We start from the raw sequence: 24,149 nt of genomic DNA, 5'->3' as shown, positions 1-24,149 counted from the left end.
AAAGTTACTGATGGCGTACCCTTTCCCGCCAGGTGGATAAGTTACGCTCGCTGGGAGATATCCCCTAGGGTGGATAAGGCGCTCACACGTTTGTCAAAAAAGGTGGCACTGCCGTCTTAGGATACGGCCACTTTAATAGGTACCTGTTGATAAAAAACAGGAGGCTATCCTGAAGTCTGTATTTACACACTCAGGTACTAGACTGAGACCTGCAGATAGTGCTGCTGCAGCGTGGTCGTGACCCTGTCAAACAGGGATACTAGTTGCCAAACATAAAAACATATTAAAGACGTCGTCTTATATATGGGGGATGCACAGAGGGATATTTTGCCGGCTGGCATCCAAAATAAATGTAATGTCCATTCTGTCAGGAGGGTATTAGAGACCTGTCACTGGACAGGTGATGCTGACTTAAAAAGCGCATAGAGAGCCTTATAAGGGTGAGGAATTATTTGGGGATGGTCTCTGGGACCTCGTATCCACAGCAACTGCTGGGAAGAAATAATTTTACCTCAGGTTTCCTCACAGACAAAGGTACAGTCCTTTCGGCTTCAGAAAAGCAAGCGGGTCAAATGGCGCTTCCTTTCTGTACAGAGACAAGGGTAGAGGAAAAAAAAAAGCTGCACCAGTCAGCCTGTTCCCAGAATCAAGATTCTTCCCCCGCCTCCTGTGAGGCCACACCATGACGCGGGTGCTCCACAGGTGTAGCCAGGTACGGTGGGGGGCCGTCTCAAAAAATTTCAGCAATTAGTGGGCTCGCTCACAGGTGGATCCCTGTTTCTTTCAAGTAGTATTTCAGGGGTACAAGCTGGAATTCGAGATGTCTCCCCCCAGCCGTTTCCTAAAATATGCCTTGCTGACAACTCCCTCAGGCAGGGAGGCTGTGCTAGAGGCAATTAATAAGCGGTATTCCCAGCAGGTAATACTCAAGGTGCCCCTACTTCAACAAGGACGGGGTTACTATTCCACACGGGTTGGGGTACCGAAACCGCATGGTTCGGTGTGACCCATTTTATATTTAAAATCCTTGAACACAAAAATTCAAGTTCAAGATGGAATCGCTCAGGGCGGTTATTCCAAGCCTGGACGAGGGGGATTACATGGTATCCTGGGACATCAAGGATGCTTACCTGCATGTCCCCATTTACCATCCTCGCCAGGAGTACCTCAGATTTGTGGTACAGGATTACCATTACCAAGTCCAGACACTGCCGTTTGGACTGTACATGGCACCGAGGGTGTTTTATCAAGGTAATGGCCGAAATGTTGATACTCCTTCAAAAAAAGGGAGTTGTAATTATCCCGTACTTGGACAATCTCGTTATAAGGGCGAAGTCCAAGGAGCAGTTGGTAGTCGGGGTAGCACTATTTTGGAAAGTGCTACAACAGCATGGTTGGATTCTAAACAGTCCAAAGTCACAGCTGGTTCCTATGACACGTCTACTGTTCCTGGGGATGGTTCTGGACATAAACCAGAAATAGTGTTTCTCCCGGAGGAGAAAGCCAAGGAGTTGTCATCTAGTCAGAGACCTCCTGAAGCCAAAATAGGTAGCGGTGCATCATTGCACGCGAGTCCTGGGAAAAATGGTAGCTTCCTACGAAGCAATCCCATTAGGCAGGTTCCATACAAGAACTTTTCAGAGGGACCTGTTGGACAAGTGGTCCGGATCGCATCTTCCGATGCATAGGCTGATAACCCTGTCTCCAAGGACCAGGGTATCTCTACTGTGGTGGCTGCAGAGTGCCCATCTTCAAGAGGGCCGCAGGTTCGGCATACAGGACTAGGTCCTAGTGACCATGGATTCCAGCCTTTGAGGCTGGGAGGCAGTCACACAGGGAAGAAATTTCCAGGGACTTTGGTCAAGTCAGGTTATTTCCCTTCACATAAATATTCTGGACCTGAGGGCCATTTACAATGCCCTGAGGCCGGCAAGGCCTCTGCTTCAAAACCAGCCGGTACTGATCCAATCAGACAACATCACGGCAGTCGCCCATGTAAACCAACAGGGCGGCACAAGAAGCAGGATGGCGATGGCAGAAGCCACAAGGATTCTCCGACAGGCGGAAAATCATGTGTTAGCACTGTCAGCAGTGTTCATTCCCGGAGTGGACAACTGGGAAGCAGATCTTCTCAACAGACACGACCTCCACCCGGGAGAATGGGGACTTCCTCCAGAAGTCTTCCAATAGGATTGTACACCATTGGGAAAGGCCACAGGTGGACATGATGGCGTCCCGCCTCAGCAAAAAGCTATAAAAGATATTGCACCGGGTCAAGGGACCCTCAGGCGATAGCTATGGACGCTCTGGTAACACCGTGGGTGTACCAGTCGGTTTATGTGTTCTCCCCTCTGCCTCTCATACCAAAGGTACTGAGAATAATAAGAAGGCGAGGAGTAAGAACGATACTCGTGGATGGCCAAGAAGAGCTTGGTACCCAGAACTTCAAGAATTTATATCAGAGGACCCATGGCCTCTGCCACTCAGACAGGACCTGCGGCAGCAGGGGCCCTGTCTGTTCCAAGACTTACCGCAGCTGCGTTTGTCGGCATGGCGGTTGAACGCCGGATCCTGAAGGAAAAGGGCATTCCGGAGGAAGTCATTCCTACGCTTACTAAAGCCAGGAAAGAGGTTACAGCAACTCATTATCACCGCATATGGCGAAAATATGTTGCATGGTGTGAGGCCGAAAGGGCCCCAACAGAGGAATTTCAACTAGGTCGATTTCTGCATTTCCTGCAAGCAGGAGTGACTATGGGCCTTAAATTGGGTTCCATTAAGGTACAGATCTCGGCTCTGTCGATTTTCTTTCAAAAAGAACTAGCTTCAGTACCTGAAGTTCAGACATTTATAAAAGGAGTGCTGCAGAGTCAGCCCCCGTTTGTGCCTCCTGTGGCACCTTGGGATCTCAACGTGGTGTTGAGTTTCTTAAAATCACATTGGTTTGAACCACTAAAAACCGTGGATCTGAAATATCTCACGTGGAAGGTGGTTATGTTATTGGCCTTGGCTTCTGCCAGGCGAGTATCAAAGTTGGCGGCTTTGTCTTGTAAAAGCCCTTATTTGATTTTCCATATGGATAGGGCAGAATTGAGGACTCGTCCCCAGTTTCTCCCAAAGGTGGTGTCAGCGTTTCACCTGAACCAGCCTATTGTGGTGCCTAGGCTACTAGGGACTTGGAGGACTCCAAGTTGCTAGACGTTGTCAGGGCACTGAAAATATATGTTTCCAGAACGGCTAGAGTCAGAAAATCTGACTCGCTGTTTATCCTATATGCACCTAACAAGCTGGGTGCTCCTGCTTCTAAGCAGACTATTGCTCGTTGGATTTGTAGTACAATTCAGCTTGCACATACTGTGGCAGGCCTGCCACAGCCAAAATCTGTCAATGCCCTTTCCACAAGGAAGGTGGGCTCATCTTGGGCGGCTGCCCGAGAGGTCTCGGCTTTACAACTTTGCCGAGCAGCTACTTGGTCAGGGGCAAACACGTTTGCAAAAATTCTACAAATTTGATACCCTGGCTGAGGAGGACCTGGAGTTCTCTCATTCAGTGCTGCAGAGTCATCCGCACTCTCCCGCCCGTTTGGGAGCTTTGGTATAATCCCCATGGTCCTTACGGAGTTCCCAGCATCCACTAGGACGTTAGAGAAAATAAGAATTTACTCACCGGTAATTCTATTTCTCGTAGTCCGTAGTGGATGCTGGGCGCCCATCCCAAGTGCGGTTTATCTGCAATACTTGTACATAGTTATGGTTAACTAAATCGGGTTATTGTTGAGCCATCTGTTGAGAGGCTCTATTGTTTCATACTGTTAACTGTGTTTCATATCACGAGTTGTACGGTGTGATTGGTGTGGCTGGTATGAGTCTTACCCGGGATTCAAAATCCTTCCTTATTGTGTACGCTCGTCCGGGCACAGTACCTAACTGAGGCTTGGAGGAGGGTCATAGTGGGAGGAGCCAGTGCACACCAGGTAGTCTAAGATCTTTCTAGAGTGCCCAGCCTCCTTCGGAGCCCGCTATTCCCCATGGTCCTTACGGAGTTCCCAGCATCCACTACGGACTACGAGAAATAGAATTACCGGTGAGTAAATTCTTATTATATATATATATATATAGCTGTTATGGAGTTGGGTTTATCTTGAGATGCTTTCCAGATCATACATGTTGTCCTTTCTTTTTTTCATGCAAACTGAATTTTTAAGAGGCTGTTCTCACCACAAAACATAAACTTTAAGGGATATATGTAATTGCCGGCGAATCGCGGCAATTTTTCGCCCGTTTTTTAATTCGGCACAATTCGACCGTTGAATTCCGGCAAGTGGGTGCCGAAATTCAACATATTCAATAAAAAGCGGATTCGACAGTCCCGCTGTCGAAAAACGGCCGATTTGACGGATTTTGTTCAGATTTTTAAAAAACGGGAAAAAACCCGGAAAAAAATTGCGTGGGGTCCTCCCTCCAAAGCATAACCAGCATCGGGCTCTTCGAGCCGGTCCTGGTTCTAAAAATCCGGGGAGAAAACTGACAGGGGATCCCCCGTATTTTTAAAACCAGCACCGGGCTCTGCGCCTGGTGCTGGTGCAAAAAATACGGGGGACAAAAAGAGTAGGGGTCCCCCATATTTTTTACACCAGCATCGGGCTCCACTAGCTGGACAGATAATGCCACAGCCGGGGGTCACTTTTATACAGCGCCCTGCGGCCGTGGCATTAAATATCCAACTAGTCCCCCCTGGCTGGGGTACCCTGGGGGAGTGGGGACCCCTTCAATCAAGGGGTCGTCCCCCCAGCCACCCAAGGGCCAGGGGTGAAGCCCGAGGCTGTCCCCCCCCCCCCCCCCCCATCCAAGGGCTGCGGATGGGGGGCTGATAGCCTTGAGAAAAATGAAAGAATATTGTTTTTTCCAGTAGTACTACAAGTCCCAGCATGCGGGTGGAAAAACGGGCCCGCTGGTACCTATAGTTCTACTGGAAAAAAAATACCCAAATAAAAACAGGAGACACACACCGTGAAAGTTAAACTTTATTTCACACCTGCCCACACACACATACTTACCTATGTTGACCCGCCGACTGCCACGCCCCCCTCGTCACTGAAGAATCCGGGGTACCTGTGAATAAAATTATACTCACCTGATCCAGTGTCCAGATTATAATCCACGTAATTGGCAAAAAAAAAAAACGAACACCCGGACCAGGTGGACTGAAAGGGGTCCCATGTTTACACATGGGACCCCTTTCCCCGAATACAGAGACCCCCCCGTGACTCCTGTCACAGAAAGGTCTCTTCAGCCAATCAGGAAGCGCCACTTCGTGGCACTCTCCTGATTGGCTGTATGCGCGTCTGAGCTCAGACAGCGCATCGCACAGCTCCCTCCATTAGTTTCAATGGTGGGAACTTTGCGGTCAGCGGTGGGGTTACCTGCGGTCAGCAGGTAACCCCACCGCTGGGGTGGGGTAAACATGGGACCCCTTTCAGTCCGCCTGGTCCGGGTGTTCGTTTTTTTTTTTGCCAAGTACGTGGATTATAATCTGGACACTGTGTCAGGTGAGTATAATTTTATTCACAGGTACCCCGGATTCTTTAGTGACTAGGGGGGCGTGGCAGTCGGCGGGTCAACATAGGTAAGTATGTGTGTGTCGGCAGGTGTGAAATAAAGTTTTACTTTCACGGTGTGTCTCCTGTTTTTATTTGGGTATTTTTTTTCCAGTAGAACTACAGGTACCAGCGGGCCCGTTTTTCCACCCGCATGCTGGTACTTGTGGTTCTCCAAGTACCAGCTTGCAGGGAGGCTTGCTGGGACTTGTAGTACTACTGGAAAAAAACAATATTCTTTCATTTTTCTCAAGGCTATCAGCCCCCCTTCCGCAGCCCTTGGATGGTGGGGACAGCCTCGGGCTTCACCCCTGGCCCTTAGGTGGCTGGGGGGGGGACCCCTTGATTGAAGAGATCCCCACTCCCCCAGGGTACCCCGGCCAGGGGTGACTAGTTGGATATTTAATGCCACGGCCGCAGGGCGCTGTATAAAAGTGACCCCCGGCTGTGGCATTATCTGTCCAGCTAGTGGAGCCCGATGCTGGTGTAAAAAATACGGGGGACCCCTACGCTTTTTGTCCCCCGTATTTTTTGCACCAGCACCAGGCGCAGAGCCCGGTGCTGGTTTTAAAAATACGGGGGATCCCCTGTCAATTTTCCCCCCGGATTTTTAGAACCAGGACCGGCTCGAAGAGCCGAGGCTTGTTATGCTTTGGAGGGGGACCCCACGCAATTTTTTTTCTGATTTTTACCATTCCATTAAAAAATAATAATAATAATATTTTTAAAAATATATAAATAATACTTGTGCCTCCAAAATAGACAAACCAAGTACCTAATCCCTTCTAATATAAATAGATATGCCATTACCAATAAAAAAAACACCAAAAAAAACCATGTTTTTAAAAAAATTTATTAGATTCCACCACCAAAGTGTGGCGGATTGAAAATGACGAATTTACTGTCTAAAAGCACTGTTGTCGAATTTACAAACTTCAATTGAATATACTTTTGTCGAATTGCCGCATTTGTACAATTGCAGAAATGTCGAATTTGACAAATGTCGAATTTCAAAAAGTCGAATTTGGAAAGTCCGTTTTTTTGGCGAAAAGTACTGAATTGCATTGTCGATTTTTTTTTTGGGGCGAAAAATGTCCCGTTTTTTCGACATTTTCGGAAATTCGACCGCAATTGCATATACCCCTATTTCTCTACGTACACTCAGGACCATGCCTCAAAAACAATGACATTTACTGGGTGTTTTTTTAAATTTCATAAATCTTCTCAGTGGTTATCAGTAATTATTTGGATGATATATAGTGTCATATACTGCACTTACCTGAATGCATTAAAAGGGTATGACAAATAAAAAAAAAATATATATATATATATATATGATGTGCCTAAATATCATTAATATTTGTCTTTGTACAAATAGTTTTATAAAATTATTTATAAATAACAGTGGCGGATTGTTATTATAAATGACAATACATACTGTATAAAAATGAAACCGATATCTGAAAACAGCCTGCAAATTGTGAACATGTATAAATTGGTTAATGCTAACTTTATAGTGGTGGTCACGATCACCTTATAAATAGAGAGTTAGAGTATCCGCATAGTGGACCCTATTCATGGGCAGATTTATTAAGCTCAGTGAAGTGATAAATTGGAAGGTGATAAAGGACCAGCCAGTCAGCTCCTAATAGGCCCTACACACTGGCCGAGCTGCCCGACTGCGGATACGGCCGACGGGTGACCCGGCGGCAGGGGGGCAGTGACGGGGGAGTGAAGTTTCTTCACTCCCCCCGTCACCCGGCTGCATTGAAGTGCAGGCAAATATGGACGAGATCGTCCATATTGGCCTATATGTACAGCCGACGGGGGACCAGCGATGAACGAGCGCGGGGCCGCGCATCGTTCATTGCTGGAGCCTCCACACTGCACGATATGAACGCTATCTCGTTCATATCGTGCAGTTATGTCGGCCAGTGTGTAGGGCCCTTAACTGTCATTTTTCAAACCCAGCCTGTGACATGGTAGTTAGGATCTGATTGGCTGGTCCTTTATCACCTTCCACTTTATCACTTCACTGAGCTTAATCTGCCCCTCAGTAACAGTTGCAGATTCTGCTAAGAAGCGGAATCTGCAGCTGCTTCTTAACAATGCTGAGGGCCGGCCAGCGTTGCCATCGCGCAGGTAGAATCCAAAGTTAGGCTACCTTATTTCCTCAGTCTAAATTAAAGTAAGTGCCTCTGTAATCTAGCAGTTAATGTCAAAATTATATACTGCTATGGTGCTTTGAGATAGTTGCTTGCTTGATTTTATATCCTCTTATATAAATTGGTGATTATTATAGTGTGATTTAATTGGTTTTATAGCGGGAAACATAGTAACGATGGAATGTCAAAGTAGGTTTGACTGCAGGTTGCTAGTGAAGCCTAAAGGCAGGTTTGAAGTTAAATGTACTAGTTTTGGGACAGGTATGTAGATGACGCCTCCTTATTCATTCCATCTGTCTTGGGAGTTCCTCTGCAACGACCAGAGATGCCTCTAAGGAACCAGAAGTATGGGAGAGGCAAATGAGATGTCAAAGCACAGAGGAACGTCTCTGCAGATAAACGAACACCCTGCCAATGCTCACGTGGCACTCTGTCTATATTGACAACAGCCAATATAGGTAGTCCTAGTGCTACGTATAGTGGTCTCAGCCCAGATCTGGCTGTCAGGAAAATGTTTATCGAGCCATGATCTTTGACTATGCAGCTCCAGACATACACCTGATTGCTCTTCTGGAATATTGCGGCAAGTTTCAGAGCCTACATTTCACAGCTGTTTGGCATGTTATTTAATTGGAGATAGGGCTGTTACAGGCCCAGTTTCTCAAGTTGGCTGAAATTCACGGGTTCCACGAAAAGGGCTTCTAAAGACCACAATCTTGCAGAAGCATATGCTTTGAACCCAAATGTTTTTTAAAGGGTCAGTGTTACTGGATTGCTAACCTTTTCTAGTCGAACTTTGCTGATACATTTTTATAGCTGGTCCGTGCCCACTTATATCCCACTTACTATGGTAAGGTACCAGATAATGCAGAGGGTGTCCTGGGAGGCATGCATTTAAAATCTGGGCCTGCGCATGATAAATTAAGTCTTTTCCAATGTGTTTTTAGTATTTAAGAACCAGAATTGAGCGGGTGGTATTTATGTGACCGCCGGTCTGCTGACCGACAGTCACATGACCTCCTCCACCATCCCGCCGGCTCAGAATCCCGAGCATGCCGACCAACAGGGACTATTTCCACTCGTGGGTGTCCACGACACCCATAGAGTGGGAATAGAACCCGTGGCGACCGCAGGTCGCCACCGAGCCCGCAAGGGGCTTGCTGCACTCGCCCCTCCCCGCCGGGATCCCGGCGTCAGTAAGCTGACCGGCGGTCAGGAGACCGCCGGTCGCCATACTACACCCGAATTGAGCAACCTGGCAGTATGTGATAACGGAACTGGAACTTTTAATTGTACTTTTAATTGTACGCTTCCTCAGTATTATTTTTGAATTGCAAATAGTTTCTTTATAAAAAAAAATAGTTTCCTTAACATAGTGACATATTAGATAGACAGTGCGTGCCAATAACTGAAAGACCTTCCTTAATGGTGGAGCTACCAGCGGTTATGTTACCATAAAGATACAATTCATACAGTATTATCCATGAGGTTGCTGCGGTCTCTGACATAAGTATTTAGATAAAGTCCATCATCACTGTTCAGACACTGAGAGAGGATTTTCACCAACACTGCAAAAACAGCACATTTTAGAGCAGGCTTAAATATCTCTCCTATTTGTTAGGGTCGTTAAACCCCCTCTCATGATATTTCCTAAGCTCTTAAGCAGAATAGATATGCCAAATAAATTCTCTTATCTAGTAAATGTAATTCTTCTGAAATTGTATGTATTTACAGGAAGATCTAAGCTGCCAGCTAAAGGAATTGCTGAAAATGTGGCTGATGATGTCAGTGAGTTGTTGAGTCGATAACCTTATTCCATATTCTTTTTGGCTAGAATGAGATTGCATGTAATGTTCATTTCTCTTACGTCCTAGATGATGCTGGGGACTCCGTAAGGACCATGGGGGTATAGACGGCTCCGCAGGAGACATGGGCACTCTAAGACTTTAGAGTGGGTGTGCACTGGCTCCTCCCTCTATGCCCCTCCTCCAGACCTCAATTAGATCCTGTGCCCAGTGGAGACTGGATGCACTGCAGGGGAGCTCTACTGAGTTTCTCTGAAAATACTTTTGTTAGGTTTTTTATTTTCAGAGAGCACTGCTGGCAACAGGCTCCCTGCATCGTGGGACTGAGGGGAGAGAAGCAGACCTACTTAAATGATAGGCTCTGCTTCTTAGGCTACTGGACACCATTAGGGTCGGAACGCAGGTCTCACCCTAACCGTTCGTCCCGGAGCCGCGCCACCGTCCTCCTCACAGAGCCGAAAGATAGAAGCCGGGTGAGTATGAGAAGAAAGAAGACTTTAAAGGTGGCAGAAGACTTCAGATCTTCAATGAGGTACACGCACAGCGTTACCGCTGCGCGCCATTGCTCCCAACACACACACACACACACACACACACACACACACACACACACACACGGCACTGTACGGGTGCAGGGTGCAGGGGGGGCGCCCTTGGCAGCAATTATTACCTCAAAAACAGCACTGGCACAGGTCTCAGATACTGCGGAGGCAGTATAGTATAAAATCCCCGCCAGTATAAAGAAATTGAGCAGGACCGAAGCCCGCCGTCGAGGGGGCGGGGCTTGATCCTCCAGCACTAACCAGCGCCATTTTCTCCACAGCACGCTGCAGAGAAGTGCTCCAGGACTCTCCCCTGCTGAACAATAACAGGGGGCACATTTGTTTGGTGCAGATTGTACATATATTTATATATATATATATATATATATATAAAGCGCTATTTAAGCTGGGACCTTGGTTTCAGTATATTGTGGCGCTGGGTGTGTGCTGGCATTCTCTCTGTCTCTCCAAAGGGCCTTATTGTTGGTCAGTCCCCATATTTATTTATCCCAGTGTGTGTGGGTGTGTCAGTACGTGTGTGTCGACATGTCTGAAGCGGAAGGCTCGTCTAGGGAGGATACAGAGCAGATGGTGGTGGTGTCTCTGTCGGCACAGCCGACACCTGATTGGGTGGACATGTGGAATGTTTTGAATGCTAAGGTGGATTTATTACAGATTGAACAAAGCAGAGTCCAAAGACAAGCAGGGAATTAACCCATGGCTTTTACTGTGTCCCAGGACCCTTCAGGGTTCCATAAACGTCCCTTTTCCCAGTTAGCAGACACTGATATCGACACGGATTTCCGACTCCAGTGTCGACTAGGATGATGCAAGGTTGCACCCATGGGTCGCGAAAGTATTCAATATATGATTATTGCAATAAAAGATGTTTTGCAAATCACAGAGGATTCCTCTGTCCCTGACACGAGGGTCTGCATGTTTAAAGAAAAAGTAACCTAACTCATCACATGAGCTGACCGTTTTATTTAAAAAAAAAAAAGCTTGGGAGACTCCTGACATTAGACTGCAGGTTCCCAAGGGAATTATTATGGCGTATCCTTTCCCCTCAAAGGACAGGTTACGGTGAGAATCCTCGCCCACGCTGGACAAGGCCTTGACGCGCTGGTCCAAAAAGGTAGCATTACCGTCCCCTGATACGGCGGCCCTATAGGATCCTGCGGATCGTAGGCAGGAATCTACCTTAAAATCAATTTATGCGACTACGGAGCCCTATTTAGACCTGCAGTAGCGTCGGCATGGGTAGGTAGCGCAATTACAGCTTGGGCTGATAACTTGTCTTATGACATTGACACCCTAGATAAAGATAGTATGGTGTTGACCTTAGGTCACATCAAGGACGCAGCACTATATATTAGAGAGGCTGCGAGAGAAATTGGGCTTTTGGGTTCAAGAGCTAATACCATGGCAGGTTCTGCTAGTACAGGCCTGGCCAACCTGTGGCTCTCCAGCTGTTGTAAAACTACAAGTCCCATCATGCTTTGCCACAGTTTTGCTATTAGGGAATGCTAAAACTGTGGCAAGGCATGCTGTGATGTGTAGTTTCACAACATCTGGAGAGCCACTGGTTGGCCAGGCCTGTGCTAGTAGGTCCCTGCGGACCCGTCAATGGACAGGTGATGCTGGCTCAAAGAGTCATGTCGGCTTTACCTTGCAAGGGTGAGGTTTATTGGGGCAGAGCCTTGCGGACCTGGTTTTCACAGCTACCGCGGGTAAGTCGTCTTTTTTGCCTTACGTTCCCCCACAGCAAAAGGAAACACCCTAATAACAGATGCAGTCCTTTTGGTCGCGTAAGTTCAGAAAGGGGCGTAGCTTTCTTTCCTTGCCAGAGATAGAGGTAGAGGGAAAAGAACACCGGCTACGGCTAGTTCACAGGAAAAATGTCCTCCCCGGCCTCTACCAAATCCATCAAAGAGGTGCTTCTACACCGATTTTCAAATCGGCCTTGCCAGCTACTTCCCCGGAGAGGAAAATAGTTTTGGCTGCCATACTAAAGCTGTGTCAACAGCAAGTGATTATCATGGTTCCCCTAGTGCAACAGGGAAAAGGGTTTTATTCAACCCTATTTGTGGTCCCAAAGCCGAATGGCTCGGTCAGACCAATTCTGAATCTAAAATCCTTAAACCTAGATTTAAAGAGGTTCAAATTCAAGATGGAATCTCTCAAGGCAAGAATATCCAGCCTGGAAAGGGGGGGATTTTATGGTGTCACTAGACATAAAGGATGCATACCATCATGTCCCCATATATCCTCCTCATCGGGCGTACCTAAGATTCGCTGTGCAGGATTGTCATTACCAGTTTCAGACGTTTGCGTTTGGGCTTTCCACGGCCCCGAGAATTTTCACCAAGGTAATGGCGGAAATGATGGTGCTCCTGCGCAAGCAAGGGGTCACAAGTATCACATACTTGGACGATCTCCTGATAAATGCGAGTTCAAGGGAACAGTTATTAAAAACCGTGTCTCTCTACCTGAGAGTACTACAACAGCACAACTGGATTCGAAATCAACCTAAGTCGCAGTTGGTTCCGACAACTCGGCTGTCTTTTTTGGGCATGATTCTGGATACGGGAAAAACAAAGGGTTTTTTTCTCCCGGTGGGAAAAGCCCAGGAACTCCAGAACATGATCAAAGACCTGTTAAAGCCAAAAAGAGTGTCAGTTCATCAATGCACTCGAGTATTGGGAAAGCTGATGGCGGCCTACGAGGCCATTCCATTCAGCAGGACAAGAAGCAGAGCAGCAATGGCAGAATCCACCAGGATTCTTCGCTGGGCGGAAAATCATGTAAGCGCTCTGTCAGTGGTCTTCATTCCAGGAGTAGACAAATGGGAAGCAGACTTCCTCAGCAGACACGATCTCCATCCAGGAGAGTGGGGACTTCATCAAGAAGTCTTTGCAGAGGTGACAAGTCGTTGGGGACTTCCTCAAATAGACATGATGGCGTCACGCCTCAACAGAAAGCTTCGGACGTATTGTTCCAGGTCAAGGGACCCTCAGGCAGTGGACGCCCTGGTGACACCGTGGGTGTTTCAGTCGGTCTCTGTGTTCCCTCCACTTCCTCGCATCTCAAGGATATTGAGAATCATAAGACGAACAAGAGTGCAAATACTCATTGTTCCAGATTGGCCTCGAAGGGCCTGGATTTCAGATCTTCAGGAAATGATCACAGAAGATCCGTGGCCTCTTCCTCTCAGGGAGGACCTGTTACTACAGGGGCCCTGTGTGTTCCAAGACTTACCGCGGTTACGTTTGACGGCATGGCGGTTGAACACCAAATCCTAGCTAGGAATGGTATTCTGTATGAAGTCGTCCCTACTCTTACAGCTAGGAAGGAGGTAACGGCGAAACACTATCACCGTATCGGGGGAGAAAATATGTGTCTTGGTGTGAAGCCAAGAATGCCCTAAGGATGTTTCTCAACTGGGTAGTTTTCTCCATTTTCTGCAGTCAGGTGTGGATATGGGCCTGAAGTTAGGCTCCATTAAGGTGCAGATTTCGGGTTTATCTATATTCTTTCAGAAGGAATTGGCTTCTCTCCCAGAAGTCCAGACTTTTGTAAAGGGAGTGTGGCTCATCCAACCTCCTTTTGTGCCTCCAGTGGCACCGTGGGACCTTAACGTGGTGTTACAGTTCCTTAAATCACACTGATTTGAACCTCTTCAAACAGTTGAATTATAGTTTCTCACTTGGAAAGTGGTCGTGGTATTGGCCTTGGCATCTGCAAGGCGGGTGTCCGAATTGGCGGCTTTGTCTTACAAGAGCCCCTATCTGATTTTCCATGCGGATAGAGCAGAGTTGAGGACTTGTCCTCATTTTCTGCCTAAGGTGGTTTCGTTATTTCATATGAACCAACCTATTGTGCTGCCTGTGGCTACGGGTGCCTTGGAGGATTCCAAGTCCTTTGATGTAGTCAGGGCCTTACAGATTTATATCGCCAGTACGGCTAGGGTTAGAAAAACAGAAGCACTGTTTGTCCTGTATGCAGCCAACAGGGTTGACGCTCCTGCATCTAAACAGACTGTTGCTCACTGGACCTGTAACACGATTCCGCAGGCTCATTCTACGGCTGGATTGCCGGTTCCAAAATTTGGTAAAGGCCCATTCCACTAGGAAGGTGGGCTCTTGGGCGGCTGCCCGAGGCGTCTTGGCATTACAGCTTTGCCGAGCTACTTCTTGGTCGGGTTCAAATGCTTTTGCAAGATTCTACAAGTTTGATACCCCGGCTGATGAGGACCTCATGTTTGCTCAATCGGTGCTGCAGAGTCATCCGCACTCTCCCGCCCGGTCTGGAGCTTTGGTATAATCACCATGGTCCTTACGGAGTCCCCAGCATCCTCTAGGACGTAAGAGAAAATAAGATTTTAAACCTACCGGTAAATCTTTTTCTCCTAGTCCGTAGAGGATGCTGGGTGCCCGTCCCAGTGCGGGATAATTCTGCAAGGCTTGTATATAGTTGTTGCTTACATAAAGGTTATGTTACAGTTGAGATTAGTCTCGGGCTGATGCTGTTGTTCATGCTGTTAACTGATTTAGTATATACCATGTTGTACGGTGTGTATGGTGTGGGCTGGTATGTATCTCGCCCTTAGATTAACAAATAATCCTTTCCTCGTACTGTCAGTCTCCTCTGTGCACAGTCCTAACTGAGGTCTGGAGGAGGGGCATAGAGGGAGGAGCCAGTGCACACCCACTCTAAAGTCTTAAAGTGCCCATGTCTCCTGCGGAGCCGTCTATACCCCCATGGTCCTTACGGAGTCCCCAGCATCCTCTACGGACTAGGAGAAAAGATTTACCGGTAAGTTTAAAATCTTATTTTTGTATCATTCAAGTTACCAATATAAATCCGACATGGTGAGAAACCTTGTGCAGGGTGGCCTGTGCAGTGTGACTAAATGTTGCTGTCTCATAGCATTGAAGACATGGCTGTGATGAGACGTGACGAGTGAGGAGAGGGGTACTATAGATCTGACTGCAATCAACATATACATGATATTGGAGGCCAAAAGAGCTGATGAGCTCAAATAAAGAGGACGTACAGTTGCAGCCATGATCATCTTTCTGCAATGTTGCATGGTGTGTCAAACTTAGACTTTTCGTAGCCTGTGATAGCTTCATTAATTCCTTTCCTTTAGGAATTAATAGAGCCATCACCGGTTGCGAATAGTCGCAGCCTGACACGTCGTGCAGCAAGCCATGTTGCAGCTTGCTCTATAACCACAGCAGATGAACATGGCTACATCTGTATAAAGGCAAAATAGAAGAGGTCCAAGAACAGAACCTTGAGGAACACCTACTGGTGGTGAAAGTGGGGTCATGAGAGGAGACCGAGAAATAACAGTCCGAGAGGTAGGACAACAGTCAGGAGAGTGTCAAAAGCAGCAGAGTAGTCAAGGAGAGTAAGCAGAGAGTAGTGGCCCTTGGGTTGACTTTAGTGAGGGCAGTTTCCGTGCAGTGGGGAGTACGAAGGCCTAACTGAAACGGATCAAGCAGAAAGTGGGAGAAAAGAAAGTTATTCTCTAAGGGCTGCATAATATATAGGAAAATGTAAAGTAATTGTGTTTAAATGGTTTGGGTATGCGTGACCGCCAGTCAGCATACCTTCACCAGTATCCTGGCAGTGGAATGCCGGCGGAGGGGTGGGTGTTGGGGGGCGCAACAAGCCCTTTGCGGGCTCGGTGGAGACCTGCGGTCGTCACAGGTTCTATTCCCACTCTATGGTTACCGTGGACACCCATGAGAATAGTCCCTGCTAGGATTCTTAAGGGGTGGGATGTAGGGGGAAGTCTCTTGACCACCGGTCACATAACTACATCCCGTTTAAACACTTAGGGGCTGGGTTCATTGTTTTGGGTGTCTACAAATCCTGCCTAAACTGGACTTTTTAGACGCCCAAACAATTGACCAATTTAATTGTGTTTGGGCGGCCATGCACATTGCACTTGGTGTGCCTAAACAGACTGGGTTTAGCCATCTAAAATGGCTAAACCTATCTAAACTCCCTGCTTTGGGTGTCCAAATTCCCGTTTGGACGCCCAAAGTGCCCAGTTTCAACACATTTTTTCTCGCACCTCATGAGGTTTGCGAGAAAAAAATGTGCCCTACGCGGCTGCTGGGCGCCCAATGGGCAGAACAATCGAATTGGTGCCGCTGGGCACCCTCTAGTGGCGGTCGCAGAAATTCTTAATTGGCCCCTTAATGTAGAAAGTTCAAAAACTCTAATGAGATCATATTTGGTGATAATGCCATACACAAAACCATGATCCTTAATCATCTACATCTCGCACTGCCAAATCTAATGAGATTTCAGTGTGGGTGAATACTGGGTTTCATTTTAAATTAATTTACATTTTTTGTTCCAAATGTGAAAAAAAAAAAAAAAATTCTGATCCCAAGCATTCTGGAATATATAGTTCCCATCTTGTGCATAATACGTCTCATTAAACTGAAATATGTAGTGAACATTTCTATGACTTAATACAAATTCCAATCATAAAAAGTACATTGTATAAAAGCTAAAGCCTATTTTATTCTTCTGCCATTCTCTCTCCAACCACTCAATCAGTTTTCGTCCCCTACAGTGGATGTGAAAATTCATATCATTCTTAATGAAATTGCAGGTTTTTGTTATGTTAAAACTTTAAATCAAAGTAGATCATGTTGGACAAATAGACTACAAAATAAATTTAAATACTGTGGTAACTAATATTTGTTGAAGTGCATTTCACTTTTATCTTGACTCAACTCCTGGACTTTGCAGTATTGTCTCATTCATCCCTGCAAAAAAGTTCAAGGTCCATCAAGGTGTAAAAGGGATCTAGTGTGCACAGACCTGTTTGGGTCATTCCACAGGTTACAGTGGGATTCAGACCTGGGATTTTATTGAGCCATTCCAAGGTTTTATTTTTCCTTTTCTTGGTTGACTTGGATGTGTACTTTGGGATCATTATCATGTTGGGAGATGAAAGTCATCTACCTTCTGACAGAGGTCTTCAGTTTTTGCCTCCAGATACCTTGATATTTGGAGCTTTATATTGTGTCCTCTATCGTAGAAGCTGTGTCCCTGTTGGAAAGCTGTCATTACTGACGTATTAGGCTGCCACTCATGCTTTGTGTTTCCACAGTACGGTGTTTTGGTTGGTGAGCTGTGTTGTCTGCACAAAACATATATTTTAGAATTAAAGCGGGGTACACACGGAGAGATCCGTGTTTAAAATCGAAGCAATCTGACTAGATTGCTTAGATTTTAAGCAAGGATCTGCCGTGTGTATGCCCTCCAGCGCTATCGCCGGTGCTAGATTGAGCCTGCATGCAGGCTCAATCTAGCGGGTCGCTCACTTCACTGTTGTGTGAAGTGAGCGGCCCCCCGTCGTCGCCCCCCCCCCTTGCTCAGCACATCGCGCTGTGCTGAGCGGGGGCGGGGGGATGTGTGCTGAGCGGTCTGTGTTAAGATCGCTCAACACACATCTCTCCTGTCAGTACCACCCTTAAGACCAAGAAATTCAACCCTGGTCTTATCAGAGTATACCACATTCTGCACATGGTTTGGAATTATTGCATTTTTTTTTTTGTGTGCAACATTTAGATGGGCTTGGATGTTATTTTTTGGGGAGAAATGGTTCCTACTTGCCACCCTACCCTCATAGCCCAGATGTGCAGAATGCAGGAGATTGTCATGTGCAGGGACTGACCAATTTCTGTAGGTAATTAATCAAGTGCCTATAGTATTGCTATAGACTCCTTGGTATCCTCCCTGAGTTTTCTCCTGCCTCATCCATTGGAGGACTTAAGGTGCAGTGTGAATACTTATTTGTTTACACCATGATTGAGGCATTCTTTATCTCTGTTAACCATCATCACAAGAGTATGAGACTCCAGGAACCCATATATCCCAGTATTTCTGAACTTTTGACATCAGATTTGCTAGGTATTTTTTTTTTTGTATATGCCGATGGATAAGTTTATTAAAAAATTATTTGGAATCTTTGTTATCAGTGACAATGAATCGTACAGACTCATTGTACTTTGTTTGTGCTTGTTGGAATGGTGTCTGCCAATTTCACTCTCCCTGATAAACCTTAGAGTAGGTGCCAATGTACTGTACATCTGCTACATATTAGGTTTTGCTTTATGATTCATCTGACCAACTTAGAAAAAGATTTCAGAAGTTATCAGCTATACAATAAGAGAAATGCTAGTAAAGAAGAAAATAGAAATTGTGGGTGGGTGTGTTATGCTGTAACTTATATACAGTTTCCAATTAATAGTTTTCTTTACTAGCTTCTGTACAAATACTCCCATCTATTTTTCAAAGTCTAATCCACATCTTGTCAGCTTTTAGTGTCTGGGTTTTCTTGTAAAGCATATAATGTAGGAAAGAAACACTTCAGAGAAAAGTAATACCTACCATCTGTTTAATTGGAGAGTTTAAGCTAAAATGTTCACACACTTTCCTCTAGTCTACAATAAGCTCTTTAAATGCTTTCTATATGCTGAAATGAATATAGAAGCCAAACCAGAAAATACAGGATAAGACAGCAGTCATTCGTGACTGTCATTTTAAGTGTATAGCAATACAGCGCTGCAGTCTAAAGGTGCATACACACGGAGAGATTTTGTCTGAGAGATTTTGACTGAGCGATTTCCCTTGAACTGGCAGTAGGAGATTTTGACTAACTTTACCAGCGATTTTGGCTATGGGCGATTTTGGCTAACTCCTTTTAAGGAAGGGGATGCTTTTTCTTTTCCAGCGACCTAGCCAAAATTGACTTGCCCGCACAATCTATTTTTTAGCAGCGATAGCGACCTAGCGGGGATGTGCATCGCTATCGCTGGCTGTGTACACATGGAGAGATATGCACTAACTTTCTGAGCGATTTTGACCGCTATATCGCTCCGTGTGTATGGACCTTTACTTTTCACCGATTTTCATTTTATAACAGTGTTGTTTTTTTGCTGAAGGGAAATCTAACCTTTTTACCTTTACTTCCCAGAAAGTCTCTTACTTGGTCTGTCTGCAAACAGATTGTACTGTGGTTAGGACCCTTCTAACCATATCATCTTTTCAGGCATAGAAATGACTAAATCACTGAAATAAGGGAGCAGTATGGAAATTGTTCAAATGAGAATATCATGCAGCAAAATGCATATTTTACAAAAACGGCAATGCTGTTCAATCTCCCACCCCTTTTAGTTTTTCATTTATTACCTTTGCTTTGTTCTTCACCACACCTTCTGGTTGACTACTAGTAGGTAAATGTAATAGTTTGCGACTTGCAGGCCTAAGCAAGTTCTTGGCGAGTATGACCGATGGTTTTTAAAGTGGTAATCATTAAAAAGGCAAAACCAACTTGGTTTTGTCTTTTAAATGAGTGCCCTTTTAAAACATTGCGCAGACTAGCTGAGAACTCTGATGCCTCCAAGCCACAGGCTATTACGTTTACCCCTAGATCTCAATGGAGGGGTTGCTTCCTTATTTACATGAGGATTTTGTTTATAGCCTAGGCACAAAGGATGCTGCACCCATTGTGTGATAACGGATCCAATTGTATATCCTTCACAGGGTGTATTATACAATAGATTTACTGTTCCAGATGGGCAGATGTGCTATGTCTGACTGTCCAGTAGTGTGTACATTTTGGGTAGATATATTGGAATTCATTGGTTTGACAGGAATAGTGGTCAACTCCTTTTTAGGTCCCAAGGTTCATCTTTTGGGGTCAGCCTAGAACAGTAATGGCTAACCTTGACACTCCAGCTGTTGTTGAACTACACATCCCAGCATGCCCTGCATCAGTTTTGTTATTTGGCCATGCTAAAACTGATGCAGGGCATGCTGGGATGTGTAGTTCAACAACAGCTGGAGTGTCAAGGTTAGCCATCACTGGCCTAGAAGAATTGCTTAAAAAGGCTTAGTAAATTTTCAATCTTACCTGGAGAGGATTATCATAGACCAGGGATGGATTTCTTTGGGTGCTCCTTATGTCAAGAAGTGGGTAGCCCTTAACGTGATAACAAGTGATAGAGTTATGTATAAATGCAGAGAGGTTACCCATAAGTACCACGCATTGTGGTCTCCTTGGTGTTACTCTCCTCATGCAATACGTTCTCATTGAGGACTGGAATCCTATTTATTGGCTCCAGGAATTTAGCCCATAGATTTAAAGCAGCAGTAATTTAAAAAGACTTAGCAAGTTTGGTTTTAAAATTGCCACTTTAAATCTGGGAGCTAAATTATGCAAATCACACCGATGCCTGTAGACCAGATTATTTATTTATTTATTAACAGTTTCTTATATAGCGCTGCAAATTCCGTTGCGCTCTACAATTGGAAATAACAATAATATAACAAAACTGGGTAATAGCAAACAGTCATAGAGGTAGGAAGGCCCTGCTCGCAAGCTTACAATCTATAGGGAAATAGGCATAGATACACAAGGATAGGTGCCATCTATTGCATAGTTGTCCACCAGATTGCAAAGGTTCTTGGTGGGCCGTATGATCTGGTCATACAGCAATGATGAACCGGTGTCGAAAGGAAGAACGAGAAGACGTGAGGATATGTGTGGACTGTGCAGAGTGGATGCAGTTTGATAGGAAGGTTTATGAAAGTTACGTATATTTTTGTATAAGGCCTGTGAATGTAATCCTTCCCATTGACAAACAATGATGCCAACAGTTCTTACGGCCTGCACAATTATTTTTTTTAACATCTACTGCACATTAGTCTCCCTAGATTTAATTATAACATTAGTTGTGCTGCCACATATACTCTTTTTTAGCTTGTAGATGAATGAAAACTGTCCTGTTCTCATACATGCATAATTCTTCAGTATACACATTCAGCCTCTGTTGCCTGCAAACAAGTTGTTTTTCATATCTGTGAGTATAGATCTGATATGTTACGCAGTATCTCTTTGTAACAGAATATTACATTTTTGGGTGAGTTGAGTACAACAGTGAATGCTTACTAAGTATACTTATAGTATTATAATAAGACTTGTCCATAGTATGCAATATCCTATAAGTCTCATATTAACTTGTAACCGAATGTTAGTGCATGCACATTCATCGTATAAATAAAAGCTCTGATGATGATAATCATGCTTACAATCTTCACGGCTGTCACAAATGGTAAATAACAAAATACCTCTTGAGATAAATGGAATGCCAGAATAAAAAAGTATTACAGGCTCATTATCATTAAAAATCAAAGCTGTAAGCCAATAATAGTAAGGAGGGGGAATGTGTAACTTAAAATAGAAACAAACAACAAGTGACCCAATAACAGCACACAGACTGCACCTAAAATTTGTATATGGTTTGATCAGTATTGAACACAGTACACCGTAGTTATCTTGTCTGCCTCAAGAGCGTTGGGACCATGGCTTCTACTTCAAATGGGGCCATATACTTGAAGAATTTCCATTTGTGCTCTGCCATTTCACATTCTAAAACATATACTGATATGTTAATTGGCCGTAGACAGAATTGCCCCTAGTGTGCGTTTGTGTGGTTCTCAAACTGTGGTACTTGTGTTATGTTCAGGGATACAAGACAAATGTTCTGTAATACAGGTTGAGTATCCCATATCCAAATATTCCGAAATACGGACTTTTTTGAGTGAGAGTGAGATAGTGAAACCTTTGTTTTTTGATGGCTCAATGTACACAAACTTTGTTTAATACACACAGTTATTAAAAATATTGTATTAAATGACCTTCAGGCTTTGTGTATAAGGTGTATATGAAACATAAATGAATTGTGTGAATGTACACACACTTTGTTTAATGCACAAAGTTATAAAAAATATTGGCTAAAATTACATGAATTACATGTGAATGTACACACACTTTGTTTAATGCACAAAGTTATAAAAAATATTGGCTAAAATTACCTTCAGGCTGTGTGTATAAGGTGTATATGTAACATAAATGCATCCTGTGCTTAGCTTTAGGTCCCATCACCATGATATCTCATTGTGGTATGCAATTATTCCAAAATACGGAAAAATACGATATCCAAAATACCTCTGGTCCCAAGCATTTTGGATAAGGGAGACTCAACCTGTATAGTGTTGGCAATGATAATTGCTTATAAAGGTACGGCGATGTGCTAGGGATCTCTACTCCCATTATCACAGTGTAACCCTTATAACAGGCAGAAAATACAGTGAAAATAATAAAAAACCACTCGTAGAAGCGCTGTCGTTAAACAGTATTAATATAATTTATTATTAAAAAATTATATATTAAAAAATATATTTAATGTGTATATATATCACAATAATACATAAACCAAGTATCCTGTAATTTTACAGTAATCACTATAAATAGCTTGATGAAAAGCTTAATTGCTCACACTCTTCCCTCTACTCCTAAGGCCAGGGTAAGCTCTGCACGAGACTGTTCAAATAGCGGTTCCAGCTTAAAAGTCATTGTGTTATATATGGTATTAAGCCCATACTAGCTACCCGCAAAAAGCCTTTTTTCACCGATGGATAAGAGTGTGAGCAATTAACTTTTCATTAAGCACTAGACAACTTAAGTACATCACTTTCAGTGTGGATGGACTCTCAAATTTAAAGGAATATCCATATAAGTTTTTGAGATCATTTAGCCCATGCATGGAGCTCATTATAAGGAGCATCTGATAAATATAAATGCTATACATTGATCCGGAATATAAAAGATTGCATTTTTAAGGGAGCTGTTTACAATGTATCCTATATGTTATTGCTATTTATAGTGATTACTGTAAAATTACAGGATACTTGGTTTATGTATTATTGTGATATATATACACATTAAATATATTTTTTAATATATAATTTTTTAATAATAAATTATATTAATACTGTTTAACGACAGCGCTTCTCCGAGTGGTTTTTTATTATTTTCATGTAATATTGGTTGAGGATCAGTACCTCAACTTGGGAAGCTGCAGTCTTAGAACAGCATTGGTATTATTGGTGTCTCATAGCCGATTACTAGCGCCCACCTACCATTTAGATTTTTTTTGAAAATACAATGGCCTGATCACTGGTGTACCTTGCATGAAAGATGGATTAAGTGAAGTCTACAGTATTTCTTCCACAAGCTGCAAGTTCCCCAGCTACTGGAGCACATTCTAGTGTGAATGATTAAACCAGAGGTTCCCAAACGCGGTCCTCGAGGCACCCCAACAGTCCAGAATTTAGGTATATCCATGGCTCAGCATAGATGGTTAAATCAATTTGACTTAGGTGCTAATTAAGTCACCTGTGGCCAAGCATGGATACATTTAAAACCTGGACCGTTGGGGTGCCTTGAGGACCGCGTTTGGGAACCTCTGGATTAAACATATTATCTTATTCCTGCATATGAGGCAACTAGTTTGTTAATATTCTTGAGAATTGGGCCTATTGGCCCTAATAATTGGCTATGAACCATTAGAGTTTGAATAGAGTAGGGCTTTAATAGTGCATTAGCTCAGCGATGTCAGTGGTTCATAGCAAATTGATAATGGGCGCATAATGGTTCAGTCAATAAAAAGGATGTGTATAGGCGACAGGTTCATATCATTCATGAATTTGTTTTTACACTTATTATTTATTTTTATTTTAGACTGTTTCCTTTGAATTACTTAATTGTAGTCTTTAAATTAAGTAAAAGGGTTCAAGGAAAAATGAAGCAGTGAAAAGATGGACTAGTTAAGAAATTGTCCATTGCAACCAATCAGCTTTGAGATAATGTTTATCAAGTACATTCTATAAAATGGTAGGTAGAAACTGGTTGCCACTGGCTCACTTCCTCACTCTTTTCACTGTTTGATTCATTAACCCCTATATCCTTTGTTTTCACAAGTTCCTATAATAAAAAACCAGTGGATAAAACGTACTCACTTTTGTGAACGGGAATGCCTTTTATATATAGAGGTCTTTATAGACATCTGCAATAAACATTCCTTTTCTCACAGTCACCAATTTTGAAGTTCTCTCTAATTGAGGATATTACTTTAGCAGCCTGATAACTGCAAAGTATAAG

General features: G+C 44.1%; 1 protein-coding gene across 4 annotated transcripts in view; it reads left to right on the top strand.

Moving 5' to 3' along the window:
• The window catches only part of LOC134914279 (poly [ADP-ribose] polymerase tankyrase-1), a 571,272-nt gene that overhangs the window by 298,008 nt on the left and 249,115 nt on the right, over positions 1 to 24,149 (top strand). For 3 of the 4 annotated variants that reach the window (XM_063920036.1, XM_063920035.1, XM_063920034.1), the window contains exon 6: positions 9,496 to 9,549. The exons of the other annotated variant lie outside the window; for it this stretch is intronic. In XM_063920036.1, coding sequence (XP_063776106.1) covers positions 9,496 to 9,549 — 54 coding nt within the window. The remainder of the gene's footprint in view (positions 1 to 9,495; positions 9,550 to 24,149) is intronic. 4 annotated transcript variants of the gene reach the window in all.

Source organism: Pseudophryne corroboree, chromosome 1 (genome assembly GCF_028390025.1).
Source record: "Pseudophryne corroboree isolate aPseCor3 chromosome 1, aPseCor3.hap2, whole genome shotgun sequence".
Classification (NCBI taxonomy): Eukaryota; Metazoa; Chordata; class Amphibia; order Anura; family Myobatrachidae; genus Pseudophryne; species Pseudophryne corroboree.
This window is presented reverse-complemented; position numbering and strand designations above follow the sequence as displayed.